This window comes from Manis javanica, chromosome 3 (genome assembly GCF_040802235.1).
Source record: "Manis javanica isolate MJ-LG chromosome 3, MJ_LKY, whole genome shotgun sequence".
Lineage (NCBI taxonomy): Eukaryota > Metazoa > Chordata > Mammalia > Pholidota > Manidae > Manis > Manis javanica.
In genome coordinates this window covers 120,174,394-120,195,129 of record NC_133158.1, presented here as the reverse complement: position 1 = coordinate 120,195,129, position 20,736 = coordinate 120,174,394, and the positions used below count along the sequence as shown (strand labels likewise).

General features: G+C 37.6%; 2 protein-coding genes and 4 non-coding genes across 8 annotated transcripts; 5 read left to right on the top strand and 1 right to left on the bottom strand.

Moving 5' to 3' along the window:
- Positions 1-534: 534 nt before the first annotated feature.
- EIF4A2 (eukaryotic translation initiation factor 4A2) lies at positions 535-6,711 on the top strand. Of its 3 annotated transcripts, none has more exons than XR_001850378.2 (12): positions 535-644; positions 1,376-1,421; positions 1,506-1,638; positions 1,916-2,055; positions 2,834-3,002; positions 3,103-3,212; positions 3,454-3,597; positions 3,908-4,045; positions 4,277-4,366; positions 4,596-4,675; positions 5,118-5,224; positions 5,932-6,711. XR_001850378.2 is itself a non-coding variant. In XM_017643187.2 (11 exons), exons 1-11 carry the CDS (start codon positions 616-618, stop codon positions 6,074-6,076), a joined length of 1,224 nt encoding a protein of 407 aa, XP_017498676.1. In that variant the 5' UTR covers positions 535-615; the 3' UTR covers positions 6,077-6,711. The 3 variants fall into 3 exon arrangements, 1 of the variants encoding a protein (XP_017498676.1); XR_001850377.2 differs by having other exon boundaries at positions 5,118-5,228; XM_017643187.2 differs by lacking the exon at positions 5,118-5,224.
- Positions 1,749-1,814, top strand: LOC118973522 (small nucleolar RNA SNORD2). The gene has a single exon (XR_005062921.1). It is a non-coding gene; the product is annotated as a small nucleolar RNA SNORD2 (small nucleolar RNA).
- LOC118973521 (small nucleolar RNA SNORA81) lies at positions 3,639-3,817 on the top strand. The gene has a single exon (XR_005062920.1). It is a non-coding gene; the product is annotated as a small nucleolar RNA SNORA81 (small nucleolar RNA).
- On the top strand, positions 4,089-4,220 carry LOC118973525 (small nucleolar RNA SNORA63). The gene has a single exon (XR_005062924.1). It is a non-coding gene; the product is annotated as a small nucleolar RNA SNORA63 (small nucleolar RNA).
- LOC118973526 (small nucleolar RNA SNORA4) lies at positions 4,396-4,536 on the top strand. Its single transcript, XR_005062925.1, has one exon. It is a non-coding gene; the product is annotated as a small nucleolar RNA SNORA4 (small nucleolar RNA).
- Positions 6,706-20,608, bottom strand: RFC4 (replication factor C subunit 4). Its single transcript, XM_017643188.3, has 11 exons — positions 20,370-20,608; positions 18,275-18,414; positions 16,652-16,730; positions 13,807-13,886; positions 11,797-11,916; positions 9,765-9,908; positions 9,452-9,572; positions 8,515-8,640; positions 7,137-7,217; positions 6,947-7,063; positions 6,706-6,868 (listed from the first exon to the last, which is right to left on the bottom strand). Exons 2-11 carry the CDS (start codon positions 18,400-18,402, stop codon positions 6,773-6,775), a joined length of 1,092 nt encoding a protein of 363 aa, XP_017498677.1. The 5' UTR covers positions 18,403-18,414; positions 20,370-20,608; the 3' UTR covers positions 6,706-6,772.
- Between the last annotated feature and the right edge of the window lie 128 nt (positions 20,609-20,736).

Genomic DNA, 20,736 nt, shown 5'->3' with positions numbered 1-20,736 from the left:
GGGGGTCGACATTTTCCCTAGCAAGTTTCACACTTTCAAGATCTTAATGGATGTTAAAAGCTCAGGCTAAAGGCCAGGCGGCTCTTTAACGTCAAGTTAAGTAGCGATGGAACAGGCGGAATAATCCAATTCTCCTCCAGTGCACAGTGCAGGCCTGCCTGCTTCGCCGACCCTGAGCGCTGGTGGGGAACCGTGAACTCGACCCAATTCGCCGGCGCGCAGCGCCCCTCAGACTTCCGCCTCCCGGTCCGGCTCGGTTCCCCGGGGCCGCCTCTGCTTCAGGGACGCGGAAACCCCGTAGGAGCAGGGCGGGCAAGGACGCAGATGCACTTGCTGCAATATTCCTCCGCTGCAAAGAAAAGAGTCCAACCTTCCCCCAGCGTCCTGGGATTCCCAGCGATCCTGAAATATCTAGAAAGGGCCAAATCTTTATTTTCCCACATACTTGTTTGAGATATTTTCTGAGGCAAAGACCTCAGGATCACAATTTTGTGGCTGAGCGAAGAGCGACGAGAAAATTCCTCCGCGGGAAACGAGTTCCGGCCACGAGCCTATAAAAATCGGTGGCGCGGTACTCCTGTCTTTCCAGTCGGACGCTGAGCGGTTCAACGGATCATGTCTGGTGGTTCTGCGGATTATAACAGGTATGGTCTTTTTACGGTGATGGTAGTTTGTGGCGAAAGTCATACAATGCCAGAGGAGATGGTGGTATATGGCACAAAGGTAAGGAACTAGGGTTCATATGCATTTCCTTGGGGTATAGCGGTGGCCTTCGAGAACCTTCCATGATGATTAGGGCCTCGAATTGCGGGGAGACTAGTGCGAGAACAAAGTGGTTAAGGGGTGTCTGTTTTCCTTCAGAAGACGCTTTGAAATTTCGGCTGCTTCCCCTGCTGTGCGGAGCACAGCATTTAGTTAAAGCCGTGGCGCAGTCTGCATTCAGTGCCGTGCAACCGGTGCTCGAAGCTTTATTTGTGGCCAACGGCGGGAGGTGAAATACTAGACTTTGAGGGTGGGGGGAAGGGGCCGGACAGCGCGCCTACTCGCCGCGGCCGGAAGGCGGATGAGGCCGGACCGGCAACGGGATCCCGAGAACCGTTGGTTACAGTTCTCGCTAGAGCTCGGCCCTCGTCAATCACCCCGGCTTGCGCAGTGTAAGGGGCGGAGCTCAGTGCAAGCTCTCGCGATACGGTCCGCTGCTGACACCCGAGCGCTTGGCGCTGGGGCCCCTCGAGGCGTCCCCACTTTTCAACCTACGGGGTGTGCGTGTGCACGAGTGGGGACCGGATAAGACAGGTTATTAAAGGGGCATCCGCCTAATACGCAGATTTGGTGTCTTGGGAGATGTTCTCTAACGCAGTATTCTTGTCTGCAGAGAACATGGAGGCCCAGAGGGAATGGACCCCGATGGTGTCATTGAGGTAAGAAATATGTGCAGATTTTGAAACGCTTGAATGGTGAGTTGGTACACCCCATTCATTCCTTTTTTATTTTTTGCTCCACAGAGCAACTGGAATGAAATTGTTGATAACTTTGACGATATGAATTTAAAGGAGTCTCTTCTTCGAGGCATCTATGCTTACGGTTTTGAGAAGCCTTCAGCTATTCAGCAGAGAGCTATTATTCCTTGTATTAAAGGTAAAAGAATTAGTTGTCACTTTGAAAAAATGAATTCACTGTTCTACATAGACCTGGACCATAAAAGGGAAAATAGCTTCTGGGGGACTAGCACCTATTTGTATTCCTTAAAGTGAAATGATGGCAATCATCTTTCGGGACTGACCTGAAATGGAGAATCTCATTGCTGATCACTTGATTATTTGGGCATAATTCATGTTCCAAATGGAATACATGGTGTGAACTAGAAGTGACGGTTTGATGTGGGATCGGTAAATATGTATCCTACTTTTTTTAGGGTATGATGTGATTGCTCAAGCTCAGTCAGGTACTGGCAAGACAGCCACATTTGCTATTTCCATCCTGCAACAGTTGGAGATTGAGTTCAAGGAGACCCAAGCACTAGTATTGGCCCCCACCAGAGAACTGGCTCAACAGGTATTGATAGTGTAGTTCAAAAAAACTGCTTGCGTGTTGCATAGGTTTCAGGTTTCACAACTGTGAAGAGTCGAAAAGTTAGTGTAAATTGGTCCTATCAGAGCCCTCCTTTTAACTGTCCGTGCATGCAGGAAGTTTTTGTTGCAAGTTAAACAGGAACTGGGTGTGCAGGTATGGTTTTGCAGGGTTGTGTAACAGATTGAGAAACTGAAGCTGTTCTGTTCAGGTGGTCTACATTTGTTCCCATTTTTAAGTATGAATGCAGTTGTGCAACATGAAAACTGCAGTGACATGTTATCATTTGACTGTCTCAGTAGTTTGTAATGCATCTGTTGCATGCTATGTTTTCAAAGCTCATTGCTATATTGGCTTTGAAGTAAACCTTGCTGATGAAACTATAGGCTTTTTTAAGGTCAAGGTTTATATAAGTTACAGTACCCTGTGGGGGATAAGAGTCAACAACTAGTCCTAGCTGTGATTACAGAACTTGTACCACTATTTACACCTTCCTACTTAATGAACAATGTAGGAAATGTTTTTAAGTTCTTTAACCTAGCTGTTATCTCGGGTAACAGGATCTCAAGCTTGACAAGGCACAAGAAAGATATTTTAAGGGAATTTATCCTTTGAAGCAGATCAGTGTGCATTTTAAGCTTGGAAGTTGTTAAGTGCTGTGCATGCATAAAAACTTTGCAGACAAGATTTTGCCCTTATGCTTTGAAGTTTAGTCACAGAGCCTATAATTCTGCTGAATAATAATTCAGGATTTGGTTTTTAGATCCAAAAGGTAATTCTGGCACTTGGAGATTATATGGGAGCAACTTGTCATGCTTGCATTGGTGGAACCAATGTTCGAAATGAAATGCAAAAGCTGCAGGCTGAAGCACCACATATTGTTGTTGGTACACCAGGGAGAGTGTTTGATATGTTAAACAGAAGATACCTTTGTAAGTATTGCTGTCTATTGAATATATTGTATTTACTATTGCAAATAAACTCGAGTACTTTGAGAATCTGGAGATGATAGTATGATTTTATATTTAACAGCTCCAAAATGGATCAAAATGTTTGTTTTGGATGAAGCTGATGAAATGTTGAGCCGAGGTTTTAAGGATCAAATCTATGAGATTTTCCAAAAATTAAATACAAGTATTCAGGTGAGCTTTATTTCACACTTTACTATATATGGCTGGAGGTTAGGTTTGATGGTAGGTACTGTTACAATACAACCGGAGTGTTCTATTGTCGTTCCCCCTGCTTAAAGCAATTGATGCATAACTCTCTGTCTAGCAATTCCATAGCAAGGCAAAGATGCTTGGTCTCAGACATTTTTTTCTTTAGTATTATGAAAAGTTGTGTTGATTATTTTTGTGACAACATTGTCATTGTCTCTCTAAGGTTGTGTTGCTGTCTGCCACGATGCCAACTGATGTGTTAGAAGTGACCAAAAAATTCATGAGAGATCCAATTCGAATTCTGGTGAAAAAGGAAGAATTGACCCTTGAAGGAATCAAACAGTTTTATATTAATGTTGAAAGAGAGGTAATTTGATTATTTAACATGAAAATGGAGCCAATTTTTTTGCCTTCTTGTATAAGCACTGTGCTAAAATTGCAGAAACCAGGATTACATCTTGGTTTTTGTTATAATGCTAGCAGAGTACACACAAGAAGAAAAGTAAGCTGCACTAGATTGTAAAGACTAGGGTGGACCTCTTTCTTAATGTCCAGTGTCCTTTGTCTTAAAATTTGGTGCAATATGTCTTTAGACAGATATAATAAAATGAGTTGCTCTTGAAAGTAAATTGGAAACTAGATTAACAACTGGCAACTTTCTCTTTTAAATACTGTAGGAATGGAAGTTGGATACACTTTGTGACTTGTACGAGACACTGACAATTACTCAGGCTGTTATTTTTCTCAATACAAGGCGCAAGGTGGACTGGCTCACTGAGAAAATGCATGCCAGGGACTTCACAGTTTCTGCTTTGGTAAGAGGTATTCTAACCCAGTAATGGCAATTACAATGTATTAAAGCAGGATTCAGACTACAATATAGCTGTTAAGTGCTGTGTTGTCGTTCCCCCTGCTCAAAATAAACTTGTTTCTTAACTATACCTGTCTGCTATACTCTTGTTGCAGCCAGGGACGCTTGGTCTCATACACGTTGGTAAATATTGGTTTGACTGGTGATTCTTGAATGAAGGTTTGTTCATTTGCAGCACGGTGACATGGACCAGAAGGAAAGAGATGTTATCATGAGGGAATTCCGATCAGGGTCAAGCCGTGTTCTAATCACTACTGACTTGTTGGTAAGCCAGTCAGTTACTGCTTTTTTCATCTACCAAAAGTTTTTCAGGGGGGAAGGTTGTTTAATAACCTTTACCAACCTACACTGTTTGGGAGATTAAAGACTAGACCACGCTCCACAGTGGGCTATATCACTTAACATATAGTTCACTACTATTTTGTGGCCTACATTAGACAAGTGTCTAGTTTTTTAATTAGCATTTGAACATCATACCATTCATTGTATTTCAGGCTCGTGGGATTGATGTGCAACAAGTTTCATTGGTTATAAACTATGATCTACCTACCAATCGTGAAAACTATATTCACAGGTGAGTAAAGGCATCTTGAGACTTTGTATTGGTAAAATGAATTCATGTATTGATTTTCTACTGACTGATGTGTCTGAAAGGTGACCTCAAATCAGGGAATGATACAGAAAAAAGGCATAGTAACTTGGAAAGATGTAATTAAAATTGTACGTGGGAAGACTGGTCACACACAGTGGGAAAACAGCTGTAAACGTTGCCTGAATTGTGGACGTCATACAGATCAGGTTTAGATCTGTTGGTCTTAGCTTATTTCAGAGCTTTAGTCTTAGTAATGTTCTGTTGTCCCTGTGCTTTCTTGGTGATTCCTCTCTAGTTGGGATTTTCTTGGTGTTGTCTGGTAGCAATTTGAGCAGTCCCTGGTTTAGTTAGTGGCTTTATCCCTAAGTAAATTGAATTGTGCTTTGTTACATGATGTAAAAAAAAGACTTTTTAAAAAATACAGGAGTCGATAGCAGCAGTTGATGACGAGATGGCGCTCAGAAACGGCGTTGACGTAATTTAGGACGTGGAATCATAAGCGAAACAGCACACTGTTTGAATAAAGAGCGAGTCGGTATTTATATTTGTTTTTCTTTTGTCATGATTATTTGATATTTTAAGTTGTTCCAGCCAGGGTATTTTGTCCATTAGTTTATTAGGTGGTTTGTATTGTCTGGTTTATGTTAGGAAGGGTAGAAAGCTGTTTTGGAGGTAAACACGTTTGAGTTAATTTCAGTTAAAACGTGTGAAACTGAGCAAAAAAGCAGTGATAAGTTTGGGTCACCATACCAAAATACTTGTTTTCCCACTGGAAAAAGTCGTTTTAGACTAGTTAACCTTGCAGCATTTGTATTTACAGTTTTCAGTTCCAGAGGTGCGTCGAAATGGATTATATAACTTCTTTTTGTTTTATCCCTGGTGTTTACATCTGTCCCAGGCTGACATCTGCTCTTGGTGGCCCACTTTGGTATGGGCTTTAATTTCACTACCCCAAACACAGTACTGTCATCTGCTTTAAAAAAAATAATGCTCAAGACACCTGATAAAATCTCATTTTGCAGCCAGACAAGCCTTGAATCCTTTTGGCACTAACTGCAAAGGAAAATTTTTTTCTCTAGATATTGATTAGCAGCTAGTGCTCCAATTAGAAGCACGAACTATAACCTTGATAAGTAAACAGCAGCTGATGGTTAACAAGTGGATCATCATGTTCAGTAGTTCATGAACTATGTGAGAAGTAACATATTCTAATTGCTGATTTTTTTTTTTTTACACAGAATTGGCAGAGGGGGTCGATTTGGGAGGAAAGGTGTGGCTATAAACTTTGTTACTGAAGAAGACAAGAGGATTCTTCGTGACATTGAGACTTTCTACAATACTACAGTGGAGGAAATGCCAATGAATGTGGCTGACCTTATTTAATTCCTGGGATGAGAGTTTTGAATGCAGTGCTCGCTGTTGCTGAATAGGCAATCACAACGTGGCATTGTGCTTCTTTCTTTGGGAATATTTGAGTCTTGTCTCAATGCTCATAACGGATCAGAAATACAGATTTTGATAGCGAAGCGACCTTAGTCGTGAGCTCTTGTGAGGAAAGTCATTGGCTTTATCCTCTTTAGAGTTAGACTGTTGGGGTTGGGTATAAAAGATGGGGTCTGTAAAGTCTTTCTTTCTTAGAAATTTATTTCCTAGTTCTGTAGAAATGGTTGTATTAGATGTTCTCTATCATTTAATAATATACTTGCGGACTAAAAGATATAAGTGCTGTATAAAATCAGCCAATTATGTTAAACTAGCATATTTACCTTTATTATTAGCCTTGAATAGAAAGGCCTTTAAAATTGATTTTTTTCAGAAAGCATTTGAATGCATTTTGTTTGGTATTGTATTTATTCAATAAAGTATTTAATTAGTGCTAAGTGTGAACTGGACCCTGTTGCTAAAACCCCAGCAAGCAATCATATCTTAGGTAGGGTTTAAATCCCCCAGTAAAATTGCCATATTGCACATGTCTTAATGAAGTTTGAATGTTAAATAAATTGTATATTCACTTTAAAGGTGCTTTGGTCATTTTATTATAAATCATAGAGATGAAACATATATATACTAAACATTATTTTAACAATTCTGAGTTAACTGCTGCATCACAGTAGCACAGAGGCTGATCAGTTGCAGATGTTCATCAGCACCATCTGCTAAGCATTTATCCACTTCCTGTAAGAAAATGAAAGGAGTTAATCTTTGAGGTAGAGTTAAATATTTTGCCTAGATAAACAAAAGGTGCCTACTTACAGCAAGTTTTTCTGTAATGATGGACTTCTGCTTATCAGAAAGGTTATCATTTTCTACAACTCTATCATGAAGTTGACTTACAAGCTGAGTTGCTGCATGGCCCTCATCTATTAAGTCCTGTAACAAAAATTGGATGTTTTGTATTGATCATTCAATTTTCCCTTCCCCAGTTGGTAAAAAGTAACTTTACCTTTACCACAATTTCTAGTTTGTCAAAAGAGCCACTTTGACATGCAGCAAATATTCCATCAATTGTCTCATCTGGTATCACCTAAAATTATTAAAAAGATTAGTTTTCTGGGAGAAATCTGGACATAATTACACTGCCCGGTCTAAGCCCACTCCCTTTTGTTTCATGCTTGGGTAGATGGTGTACAAAGAAGTTCTGTAGCTGAATCCAGACTGGAGAAAGCAAAAATGACAAGGGCCAGCTTTAAGCTTCATAATTCTGAGCTCCAGATAAGTGACCTAGAAAGCTGCTGAATCTGAAATATGCTTTCTGGGTACCATAACCTTGGCTTGACTATGCCAGTACTACATTAGTCCAGTCACTACTATGCAATCTGATGCATTTTGCTTTTAAAATCCTCTTAACGGCTCTTTGTAAAGTACAATTTCCTTAACTCCTAAAGATTCTCTCTTGAGTTCAGTCCTATTTTGGAACAAGAACAGCTGTTCTGGTTGGTCTGTGGGTGAGTACTCTCCAGTAGCAACAATTCCTCAGCAGTGGTTAAAATCAGCCAAGTAGTTTGAAAAAGGATTTTAAGGGGAAGTGCCCCTTCAAATAAAGATGCCACTAACAGTGGTTCAAAGAGTCCCTAATATCCAGAAAATTAAAGGGGACTACTGCTATCAGTTTCACTGTGGTATTAAAAAAGCCTTAGGAACTAAGTATTGAAAATTGTAATCCTGAGGTGAGGCCTGATACGGGATTATCCAAGGGCAAAGGTGTGGCAATCCATTTTCTTCAATAAATGACTCCTGTAAACTGGATATGCCCCTTGTGTATATATGGCTCTTTGTCAGAATATTTGGTTTATACTAACAGTGATGGCTGTTAGATCCATTGTAACTGCCACATCCTCAAAGCATTCTGATAATCCCAGGTTACTCCCTTACACTGCTCCTAGTACTTGGCACATGGTATAGGCTAAATCTGTCCTCTGCACAATTCATGTTAAAAACCCCTAATGTGATAGTATTTGGAGGTAGGGCCTTTGAGACATGATTAAGTCATGAGGGTAGAGCCCTCACAAACTGGATTAATGCTTTAGGAAGAGGCCCCCCAGAGCTCCCTTCTGCCACAGGAGGAGGAAGTGAGATGAAAGCTGTCTATGAATTTGTCTATGAACTAGAATGTGGATCCTCACCAGATACAAAATATGCTGGCAACTTGGGCTTAGACTTCCCAGCTTCCATAACTCTGAAATAAATTTGTTATAAGCCATTCAGCCTATGGTATTTTGTTAAAGCAGTTTGACCTAAACACAGAATGAGCATTCTATATCTATCTATTAGATGAAAATTTTCTAAAAGGAAAAGAATTTCAGAATATCTAATGCTCTTACCCCAGCAATGTCTGTGATCACCTTCTCTGTGACCTCCATTCCACCTGTTAATCGAGTAGCACTTTGAAGAAATGTAATGGCTTTTCTTAAATCTCCTTCTGACACTGTAACAAGATAAGCTATTCCCTGAAGAGAAGAAAGTTGTTTTAATCTATGACGGCCATTAAAGTTTTTTCATGTTCCTAAAGCTGAGAATCACTGTTTCAGCTTTTCCCCACTGTTCAGAGTTAGTGGGGAAAAACATTTAATTACATTTTTGAAGGACTATTATCATGCCTAGAGTGGCAAAATTCATGACAGGAGACAGCATCAGCCCAATGCAAGGATAGAGATCTCTTGCCTTTGAAAGAAATTTGCAGAGACAAGAGATGTCCCATACTTCTCATCCTATTTTCTTAATTACATAAAGAGAATTCCAGTTATAGTTAAATTGTTATAATGAGTAACAATACATTGTATCACTGTACCAGAATTTCATTATGCCAAATTAGTTCTTGAAACGGAATGTCAGGATTCGAAAATCTAGTCATTACGCAGAGATTTGTTTGCTGTGGAACGTGTTTTCTCTTTCTTGTGGATGTATACCTAGAATTGGAATTGCTGGGTCATACGGTAACTCTGTTTAACTTTTAGAGAAACTGCCCAACTGTTTTCAAAGGTGGCTACATCATTTTTACATTTCAACCAGCAATATATAAGGGTTCCAATTTCTGCCCCCGTTTTGGGTCTCTGAAATACTCATAGATAATAAACATCTAATAATAACCGAAAGGCTGAATCTGTAATTCCTAGACATTCCAACTGTTGATTATGACTTGAAGAACTGAATCAGAAATTGAAGCAATATATATTTGACTCTTCCAGGGCCTCTACATATGCATTCATCAAAAAAAATTAGTAGTTAACAGTAACTGTAATAACAATAATTAGTATTTACCTCATTGCTAATTTTGACATGTTCTTTATCAGCAATGTCCAGTAATCGCTGCTGTTGAATTTTATCTGATAGAGGTTTGAAACGGAATTTAGAACATCTAGAGGTCAGAGGTTCAATTATTCTGTAAAATGTTGGAAAAAACGAGTCAGTGTATGAAGAATCTCCCCCAAAGAACTCATTTTTATCAAAAAAAAATCAAGATTTGACAGAGAAGAAATTAATGTAGCTTTGAAACATTAGAATTTTTTCTTTACTTAGTTGGGGTTACCAAAATAAGGCTGCCTAGCATCTATCTTCAGGGCAATATACATACCGACTGACATAGTTACAGATGAGACAGAATCGGGTGGTTTTAGACTCTTTCTCCATGGTACGTCTTAAAGCTGCCTGAGCAGCTGAGGTCATTGAATCTGCTTCATCCAGAATCACAATCTTAAAGGGAGGACATGGCTTCCCACTAATTCAGAGAAATGGATAGGAGTTATAATTCACATATCACCAAATAATCTAATTCTAGAACATTTATCACCTCAGAAAGAAACTCTGTATCTCTTAGGAGTCATTTCTCTTCTCCCAACTCTCGCAGTCATAGGCAGTCATGAATCTCTATCTTCTGTCTCCACAGATTTGCCTATTCTGGACATTAGACATTTCATATATATGGAATATATGTTGTCTTTGTGATTGGCTTCTTTCACTTAGCATAAATGGTCTCAAGGTTCATCCGTGTTATATCATTACTTCACTTTTTTTTAATTGCCAAATAATATGGCAAATGGATATATTACATTGTCCATTCAACAGTTAATGGTATTTGGATTGTTTCCATGCTTTGACTATTATGAAAATGCTGCTATGAACATTTGCATACATTTTTCGCATAGACATTATATTTTCATTTCATCTAGGACTGAAATTGCTGGGTTATATGGTAACTCTAATTTTTAGAGGAACTGCCAAAATGTTTTCAAAGTGGCTGCGCCTTTTTACAATCTAACCAGCAATGCATAAGGGTTCCAATTTCTCCATATCCTTGCCAATACTCATTATTTTCTTTTTGGTAACAGCTATCCTAGTGGGTATAAAGTGGTATCTCATCATGGTCTTTATTTGCATTTCTTTAATGACTAATGATGTTGATAAATATGTTTTCATGTGCTTAACAGCCATCTGTATATAGTAGTCTCTCCCCTTATATGTAAGGGATATGTTCCAAGACCTGCAGGGGATGCCTGAAACTGCAGATAGTACTGAACCCTATCTATACTCTTTTTTCAATATATACACATCTTTTATAAAGTTTAATTTAGAAATTAGGTACAGTAAGAGATTAACAGTAATAATAGAACAATTATAACAGTATATTATAATAAAAGTTTTATGAATGTGGTCTCTTATAACATCTTATTGTACTATACTCGCTCCTCTTGTGATGTGACAGGATAAAATGCCTATGTGATAAGATGAAGTGAGGAGAATGACATAGGCATTGTGATGTAGCATTAGGCTACTATTGACCTTCTGACATATCATCAGAAGGATGATCATCTGCTTCTGAACTTCAGTTGACTGCAGGTAACTGAAACTGTGTAGAGTGAGTGAAACTGTGGATAAGGAGGGACTATTGTATGTTCTTTGGAGTAGTATCTATTCAGATCCTTTGCCCATTTTTAAATCAGGTCGCCTTTTTATTATTGAGTTGTGAGCGCTCTTTATATATTCTTGATCTAAGTCCCTTGTCAGGTATATGATTTATATGCACTGTCAACCCAAGGCAGACATCAAAAATCAGTCATTCTCTTTGTAAAGATTCTTAAGTATGCTCTGATATAAACTTAAATATATGTCAAGTACCAAAATTTAATCTTGGAACTGTGAACAAAATTTAAACTTGGAACCTAAGGAGTATAAGTAGTTGACTAAACACCCATTCAATTCAGAGCCATCCTATTTTAATTATTAATATATCTTCCTTCACTTTAAAAGTGTCCCAGTTTTGACAAGATCTTATATAATCACCTAATTATGAAATATACACTGACGCTTAAGATAACTGATACTTTTTCTTTTAGTAACACAATATCAATATCAAAAACCAATATTTTTATTATGAGTGTACCATCAAATTTGATTAATAAATATTCCTTAAAAAAATATCAGCTAAAAACCCTTGACAGCTAAACAACTTAAAATTAGTTGTTATAATGGAAGAACCATTTCTGGGTTTAAATAATTTAGATGAGAATGTGATATGACATGAAAAAGGAGTTGGAAATGTAGCAGAAACACATATTTTAAATCAATACAAAGAAACAGTATGGAGAAGGGAAGGAGAGCTTACTTACTCTGAACGACTTCCTGACACAGTTAACTGAGCAAAATTCTTCACTTTCTCTCTAACTACCTGTATTCCACGTTCATCAGATGCATTTAACTCAAGAACTCTTAATCGAAAAAGTTCAGGCCTATGTCAAAATGAAAACAAAATAGGAGGCATCATAAAGCATATAAATAACCCAGGTTTAAATCATATTTAACATTTGTACATTTTGCGGTTTAAAGTCCACCTAGTAAATAATTTGGCTAGAAGGCACACAATCATTTTGGTATTTTCTCTTTTGCAGCGACATGTAGTTAACACTCTGGCTTTTTACCATGTACTTTAAAAAAATAGGTAGATGGTATCACATAATGTATAAAATTTAAAGTCAATTTTCCACAGAAGATTACATCATAAATATCTTGCTATGTCATCAGAACCACTGTAAATACCATTTTAATAGCTATATGACATTCCATTCTAGGTTACTTAACATTCTTCTATTGTTACATTTACATAGTTATAAATATGTTATAATTTTAAATGCTGCATATAGCATGTTTGAATTATTAAAATAGGGTAGCTTGCTATATGAAAAACTGCTATAAGGAAAAAACTCAAAAATTAAGTTTTGTAAAAAATTATTAGAAGTTGGTCAATATAGGGAAACCTGAGAAATCAAAAGAAAATTAAAACTGGTATACCCTGCCAAGCCAGTGTTTTGAAACTTCCTTCCAATCATTTTTCTATACATATATATATTTTTAATAAAAAAGCAAGAGTTGGGATTTCATTTTGTCTTTGCTTTTCCTAAATAGTATGATATCCTAAGCATTTTTTTATAGGCATAAACATTTAGGAACCTCTATGCATATATATTCTGTTTTAAAACCTTATACTATAAATGTAGAATTTGTAATTAAGTTCTTTTAGTTCTATAAGGACAAACATTATTTTTAAATGGTTATTTTGAAAGTTCTAAAATGTGGACTGACTCACTCTAGAACAGCTAAAACTAATAATAGTTTCAGTATGACTGTATTGTTAAGGCTGATTCAGTTTGGATCTAATGGAGCAGTGGAATAATAAAAAAAGCTCTTTTGAAATTTCCTTGAGAAGTAAAAGTTGCTGTCAAGTAAATAAAATATTAGGTTCACAGTAGCTTCCCCTTTTGTCTTCCCTCACGTTTCAACAGAACTAATTATCCTTACAGAGTTGGTGGGTGGTTTCAGAGGCATCTATTGCCATATGCAGGATTTCAGATGTACCCTTTGGCTGTATGCTGATGTGAGGATTCTGGATGAATTCAAGTTAGTCTATGCTATGTTGGTGCATGTTGCATTGATATCAGACCTTGGCTGATACATCTTTTAACTTTAGTTAAAGGGCTCCTCTACAATGGTTGGCTAAGCCAAGACAGTCACTCCAGGAAGAGAAGTCTAAGATGTCTCATAGAGGTATTCTGGTGTATCTGGAAACATACTGTATGCAACTACTACACACTCTGCTTACACTAAAGATACTTGAGGTCATGAAGCTGGCCTAGCCACTCCAGAGGCACGATCTGGGAAGCCCAGAGCAAGAAGGAACTGAGGAAGAGTGGTGGAGGTCAGGAGCATCAGACAGCAGATTCTATCACACAATGATGCAGACGTGAACATAATCATTAAGAGAGTGATGAAACTATTGGCATGACTGGAGATGGGGTAGGTCCTCTGGGCTTCAAAATCATAATGAAAAAACTTTTTAAAGTGATGAAAAAAATCACAAGACTCCATGTGTTGTAGTACATTCAAACACATTTAAACAAGGTTCATGATGAAGTTTAGAAAACACATAGGCAAGCTAATTTATTGGAGGGGAGGAATTGGAAATGGGCCCATTGGAATAAAAATTCAGAAACAAAAACAAACCCATAATCTCACAGGGAAACCAAATGCAAATTTTTACAGAATGAAAAGCAGTACCAGAGGTTTTCAGTGTCAAGACTCTTAATTGAAAAAAAAAAAAAAGAAGAGGAGGTATTTTAACTTACCCAAAGAGTTCCCTAGCTGCTGCCAAAATAGTGGATGTTTTCCCAGTTCCAGGTGGCCCATAAAACAAGAGATTAGGGAGCTGCAGAAATTAAATTTTATTTTTTTAAAAATTTACTCTGGCACAAACAGATGAAAATGGTGACTGAAAATATCTATGGAACAGTGCAGTAACCTCCCTAATAAAGAGGGCACACATATTTGAATACAAAGATTTCTTAATATAACTGGTATCAGAGTTATTAACAGTTCTAAATCCTGCTTTTTCACATTTTCCCAATATGTCTAATATCAATATTTTTGATTGCTCTATACATAATCTACTTTGGTAGAATTTTCAAAGCTGGAATTGGAAACCTCTTATTTCTGATGAGAATCCCAGGCTTCTGTCAGTTTTCTATCACACACTTTGCTCAGGATTGGGCAAGATTTTATATTTTTTAAAGATGTCAATTGCTTCAAAGGAGAAAGAGACCAAAGGCACAATTGGATTTGGCAATACTGAAGAAAAAGAAGTGAAAAAGACATATTAGGGCTTTGGATGAGCTGAAGTTCCAGGAACATAAACACTGAAAAAAATTAAGCTTCTTTTAAGTGCCAGGCAGTACTCCACATCATGATTATGTACCCTGTAGGGGATGACCACATTATCAGGAAGAATTTGTTAGAGGAAGAAAGGTAAGTAACTAGTTATCTTCTTTTATGCCTTAAGTCTAGCTAACTTGGCTGTAAATGAACAGATGTACTAAATTCTAATGAGCTCCATTATGAAACTGTACATTGCTCAGTGTATCTTTTCACATGTGGAAGTCATTGTGCACAGGAAACTAGACAGTACAGTTTGCTTCCACTCTTGCCTCTCACCCTTCCCATCCATTTATTCTTACCCCAAATCAGATGCCACTTTGCTTGCTACTTCGAACTATTCACTGACTTCATAACCCACTTAGAAAAACAAAAACAGACAAACAAAAAACATGCTTATCGTAATATACAAGGATGTCCATGATCTGCTCACCACCTCTTACCTTCTAGGCTCCAACTTACAATGACCTCCAACAGCTAAGTACTCTCTGGCTTGCACATATACTTTCTCCTATGAGCTAGAAAAAAAAGGCTCCTTATTCTGCCTGGCTAACTCCCACTGCATTATAAGTCAGAGACCTCCCTGACCATCCAATCTAAAGCAGGTCTCCTCTGTTAATCTCTCATCACTCTGTTGTGCTTGATGCAGTTCACAATTATTTATTGTTTATTTAATGGTTGGGTTTAATTGTAAAACATGTGTCTACTTCACTAGATGGTAAGCCTATGAAGGTCAAGAACCTTATTTTTTCTATTCACATTTGTATGCTCAGCATCTTGTACAGTATATTCAATATGTGCCAAACAAACCAACAAATAAATATGTTAATTATAAGACTTATTACACTGGAAACATATAGCTTAAGACTCAAACTATGAGATTCATGTACTTAAAAACAAAAACCAAAAAAGTTCCCAGGCTTCTTCATTTTTAAGGGTAAAATTGCTATTCTGATCCATGCATACCTCAATATTAGCAATGATTCATTCAGATAACTATCATATATAATAAGATATTTTAAAAAATAGTAAAATTATTAAATGTTACATTATATAAGAGTTTGATGTATTTGGTACATATAAGAATGTATGTAGAATATCAGTTCTTAAAATTGATTTATGAAAAAAACTCATAATTCTACTTAAAAATCTTAAAGTAAATGAAGAATGAATTATTTTCCTTTATTCTTTACAACTTGAAAAATTTGTTCATCTTTAAGTTTAATAAAATCTAGTCTGAAAAGACACACAAAATATTATATAAGTGTCTGAAGAAGAGTTCTTAATACAGCCTCCTAAATTAGATGGTATAAAGTCAAGAACTGGGTCATAATTCCAACACATTTATACCTGAAGAGTTGAGAATAGCAGCAATGTTAAAATAATTTTGTCCTACAATCTATGTAAATATTACTGTGCAATTAAAATTATGTACTATTATAAAATTAGAAGGTAAACATATTTTGATCAAATAAAAACATGATGGTAAAGAAAAGATTTTAAATAGTTTTATAAATATAAGTTCTTTCAAAATATGTATTGTAGTGTAATTCTAGGAAGAGAATAATGGCAGCAAAACCCAAAAGAATCTCTAATTCAAAACAGCCAGGTTGAGAGGAAAGCAAATCTTGGGAAAAAAGCAAAAACCTTATCCCACTTTCACCTGCAACCTTCCTCCTTCCTTCACTGAACTCTTAAAGCATTTTATCATAAACAGTTTAAAACTGCTAATTCTTCATATGGGTTTATCTTGTAACTGTATAATCTAAACTGCAAATCAAATCACTTCAAGGACATTTTAACCCACATATCACAGGAGACATTATTCTGCCAGAAGCAGAATAAATACTCAATTTTTTTGTACTGTAGTTTGAAACAACTCTAAAAATTAGGTGGGCAATTATACTTGCAAAGAATCTCTCACTCTTCTTTTAGTGCATGTCATTATCTATAATTCTCTTATTTGGCTAACATGTTTATTCTGTATCTCCCCACCAAAACATAAACTATGAGCAAAGGGACCAGTGTGTCTCACTCAAAAAGTCTATACGTGAGTACTATATAAGAATGCCCTAGGAGAGACTATGAGATGCACAAGAAATATTTGTTGAACTAGTCATCCATTGTACAAATTGTTATCAAGGGCCGACTGAATATACAGCCTAGAATTTAAAGGGGGCAGGAGGTCATAAAGGAAGGAAGAGGGTGAATAAATTAAGTCTAAAATCTCCCAATGACATTAAACATCAATCTGCTGCTCACATCAGCTCCTTCTAAAGACTTTTTCAGCACTGCAACCACTTCTTCTTGGAAAGCAACTTCATCCACACATTTTGGGCGACTGGAAAAAAAAAGGCGAGAGAGATTATTTAGTATATTATAGTAGCCAAAGAATAGTCTTAAGTGTTCCTCTTGCTAAAATACCAATGATAATTCTCATTATAGTAATGAAATGAGAAACTTTCATAATTAGAAGTAGGTGGAACCCCCTTTTATATTTACCTTAAGCAAATACATACTGAAGGACTGAAGACATTTTTCACATTTCCAGATGTGTTGTTTACATCTGTTATGTTAAGCAAGATGACTTTATTTTATTACACCAGAAATGCCAACTGGGTAAAAATGTAAAGTGAACACTTGCCTAGAAAGGAATATTATAGTTTTATAAAATCATCACTTAAGCTGAAAAGGGAGAATTATTTAGTAACCTCAGGGTAGTTAACTATTTTGGTTAATAGTTACATATATATAGCTATTATGTTGTTAATTGTTTAATACCAATTTCTTCTATCACTTAACTGCACAAAAAATGCATACCTACCCACTTCACTGAGGCTAACAAAATAACAAGTTTAACCAATATGAAGGATAATAACATATAATTTTCATCTCATATTATTTAGTGATATTAAGAGAAGCTGGAATAAAGTTATACTCCCAACCCTAAGATCAGCCTTTATACTTAGTTCACCAATCAAAAGCTCTTCTCTGATTTATACTTTTCTGACCAATCAGGTCAATTCCAGGTAGGAATTTTGTCATATGATGTTTTCTAGGAAAACCAGTATATGTTATAAACCAGGGTTTCATATTCAAATATCTGCAGAGCCAGGCAGATAACAAGGGTGAAGAACACAGAGTGTAAGGCAAGAGAAAATAGTAGGGACTATAGTTAATTGAGGAACATACGACTTTTCCAGAATGAGAAGCAGGTGAGAACTTGGATCTAGTGTTGCTAAATCAATCTCTTGAGAAGCTGAAGATCTAGATTTTTTCCCCTTGTACAATTTAATTTTTTAAAAACCTAGATTTTTATGTAAAATGTCCCATTTTTAAAGGCATTGTTTTGGTATCAAATAAAACATATGAGGGCCTTATTTGACCCCAAAATAATCTACAAATGCTTGGTAGTAATTGAGGCTACACCAGGGGTTACAACTACTTGTCATAATATCTGTTAGCTGATTGAAATTTAAGTGTCACTTCAAGTGTTGTTTTTGCCAAAGATGTATAAAAAAAACAAAAACCAAACAATTTCTACCTATCAGTAACGAAAAGGAAAGAGACTACTTTGATTTAAGTAGAACTCTTGAACAATAGCTTAGAGTCAGCTTATAAAAACTTTGTTTTCTTTACTGCTGTATCCCAGCATCTAAAACCAAAGACCTGAGTTCTAAAGACCTTACTTCATCTACAAAATAACAGAACTGAACTAGATCATCTTAAGGTCCCTTTTAGTTCTTAGGTTCTATGACTCAATTAGGTGATTTTCAAGGACATCTTTACAGAGCAAATCATCCCCCCTTAAGTAAAAAAAAGTGACCAAAACTAGTTAGAGAGATAATTTATTAACTAGTTCAACAGAAACACAAGGGTTCTTACTATTTTTCCACCCATGGAACAGGTTTGGCTTTCTTGTTCTCTCCACTGCTTCCAGCAGTGGCAGCTGTTCCTCGATCCTTGGTTGATGGTTTCATACCGATAGATGTGCCTTTTAGAAAAGCCTGCATGGTTACTTCACCCTGACCAGGTGCATGACAGAAAAGGAAAAGCTCTTTTGAAACCATTATGTGGAAGTACAGCCTGAAACTACACTCAACCTTGTGCAAAGATATTCAATTACTTAATAAAGGACATCACTCCATGATCTACCACCCTCTGAATGCAGTGTACTGAGGGCTACAGGGGCAAAAAAGAGGCCAAAGTGCTTAAGGAATTTAGAATCTTTTTATAATGAGGGAATATGGAACAAAAAAAAAATCTTACGTCAAAAATTTTTAAGAGTTCCAAACTTCTTGATAACTATTATGTCATTCAAGGCCCAATTGTACATGGGCTTCTACAGTCTCTTCCATATGAGTCATGGGCCTAGCTTGAGCTCCGACCCTGGAATGGACTCAGCAATTGGAAGCGCTGAAGCCACAAATGAGAACCTTCACTTCTTGGACCTAGAGCCCATTTTACTGGCAGAGGCAAGGACTACTGCCTTCAAAGGCCTTTTTGTGGGGAGGGGTGGGTCAGGGACTCCATTGTTAAAATGGAACCAGGTGTTTTTTGGTTGACATGCTCACTGGAAATAAAAACAATGCAGAAAGTGATTTTAAAAATTAATACAAAATCTTACCCAGAAGATAACCACTATTAACATTCAGGTATATATTCTTCTAGGCAGCCAGTAGGCTGTTTTGGGGGTAGAAAAGCATCATTAGCTTGCCTGGAAGTTCCCAGCGTTAGTGACAATTTTATTTTTTTTCATTGCTGTATTGCCAAGTGCCTAGAACAGTGACTGGTATATGACAGATGCTCCATAATATTTGGTGACTCAATTACCACTTACGAGACTCAGCTTCCCCTTATGTAAAAAGTGCAAAGACCTATTCCATAAGGCAACTAAATATAATAAAACAATCGCATAAACCTTTGTGCACTGTTGGTGGGAATGTAAACTGGTGCAGCAATTATGGAAAGCAGTATGGAGGTTCCTCAAAAAGTTAAAGATAGAGAGCTACCATATGAGCCAGCAATTTCACTACTGGGTACATGTCTGAAAAAACCGAAAACACTTATTCAAAAAGATACATGCACCCCTATATTCATCACAGCATTATTTACAACGGGCAAGATATGGAAACAACCCAAGAGTCCATTGATGGATTAATGGATAAAGAATATAGGTGTTTGGGTGTGTGTGACACACACAAACTGAATTACTACTCAACTACAAAAAATGAAATCTTGCCATTTGCAACAACATGGATACACCTTGAGAGTATTGATTGTGCTAAGTGAAATAAGAAAGACAAGTATCACATTTCACTTACATGTGCAAACAAACAAAACCCAGACTCATAGATACAGAGAACAGAATGGTGGTTGCCAGAAGGAAGGGAGGGTTAGGGAGGATGGAATAGGCGAAGGGGATTAAGAGGTACAAACTTTCAGTTACAAAATAAGTCATGGGGCTGTAATGTACAGTATGGGAATATAGTCAATAACGCTGTATTAACTTTGTATGGTGACAGGTGGTGGCTGTTTCATAATGCATACAAATGTCCAATCATGTTATACATCTGAAACTAATATAATATTGTATGTCAATTACACCTCAATAAAAACAAATAACATTAAGAAAAAAAGAATTGTGCACACAGTTCTGTGTTTGGTATATGGGTATATATTCTAAACGTAAGATAAGTTACTATCTGTAAACAGCCAAGGTTTTTAATGTTACTGAGTTATTCCACCCCTGCCACAGGCTACTTAACAGTAACAGAGCCCTCAGCAGGGCTTTGAAATCTGCAGAACTCAGCCACCATTTCACAAAGGGCTGCAGAAGGAGCAGGAGAAAGTGGGTGGCCTGGAGCGCTGGTCCGGCCCCTGTGCTTGCCAGACGGAGATGGAAGACATCACAGGGGCATCCAGGCTGCAGGAGTGGAGAAAGGCAAAAGCACCCCTCGCGATTTCTCTGGCTGGTCACCTTTTATCCGCGTCCCCGCGCCTGTTTCCAGGGTCTTTCAGTCGTTCGTGTCGGAAGCCAGAACGCTGTCGGCTCGTTCCCGGCGTTTCCGGGAGAGGGAAAAGGAGAGGCAGTCGCTAAATCTTAGCTCGTTCCCCAATCTGAGAATATCAGGCTCAGCGAGGCCTGAGTGGCAGGGCCGAGCGACAAAGCTGCCGCCGTGAGCAGTCGCCCCAGTTCCCGCCACGGAACCGCAGGCGAACGGCAGAGCGGGAATACGCGGACACGTGTTGCGTCACTTCCGGTACGCCGCACGCCGTGCTTGAGGCAGTCGTTTACGTCTGTAGCGTTGTATTTAGCAGACGAGAAGACAAATAGGCTTTTAGGC

What these genes read in the sequence shown, in the direction of transcription:
- EIF4A2 (XM_017643187.2), top strand. Translation starts at nt 616, where the DNA reads ATGTCTGGTGGTTCTGCGGATTATAACAG. An exon ending in ACCCCGATGGTGTCATTGAG is followed by an intron (nt 1,422 to 1,505) that starts GTAAGAAATATG and finishes TTTGCTCCACAG; the next exon opens with AGCAACTGGAATGAAATTGT. An exon ending in CGTGAAAACTATATTCACAG is followed by an intron (nt 4,676 to 5,931) that starts GTGAGTAAAGGC and finishes TTTTTTACACAG; the next exon opens with AATTGGCAGAGGGGGTCGAT.
- RFC4 (XM_017643188.3), bottom strand. Translation starts at nt 18,402, where the DNA reads ATGCAGGCTTTTCTAAAAGGCACATCTATCGGTATGAAACCATCAACC. An exon ending in GTGTCAGGAAGTCGTTCAGA is followed by an intron (nt 9,909 to 11,796) that starts GTAAGTAAGCTC and finishes TCTCTGAATTAG; the next exon opens with TGGGAAGCCATGTCCTCCCT. An exon ending in TCATTACAGAAAAACTTGCT is followed by an intron (nt 6,869 to 6,946) that starts GTAAGTAGGCAC and finishes ATTTTCTTACAG; the next exon opens with GAAGTGGATAAATGCTTAGC.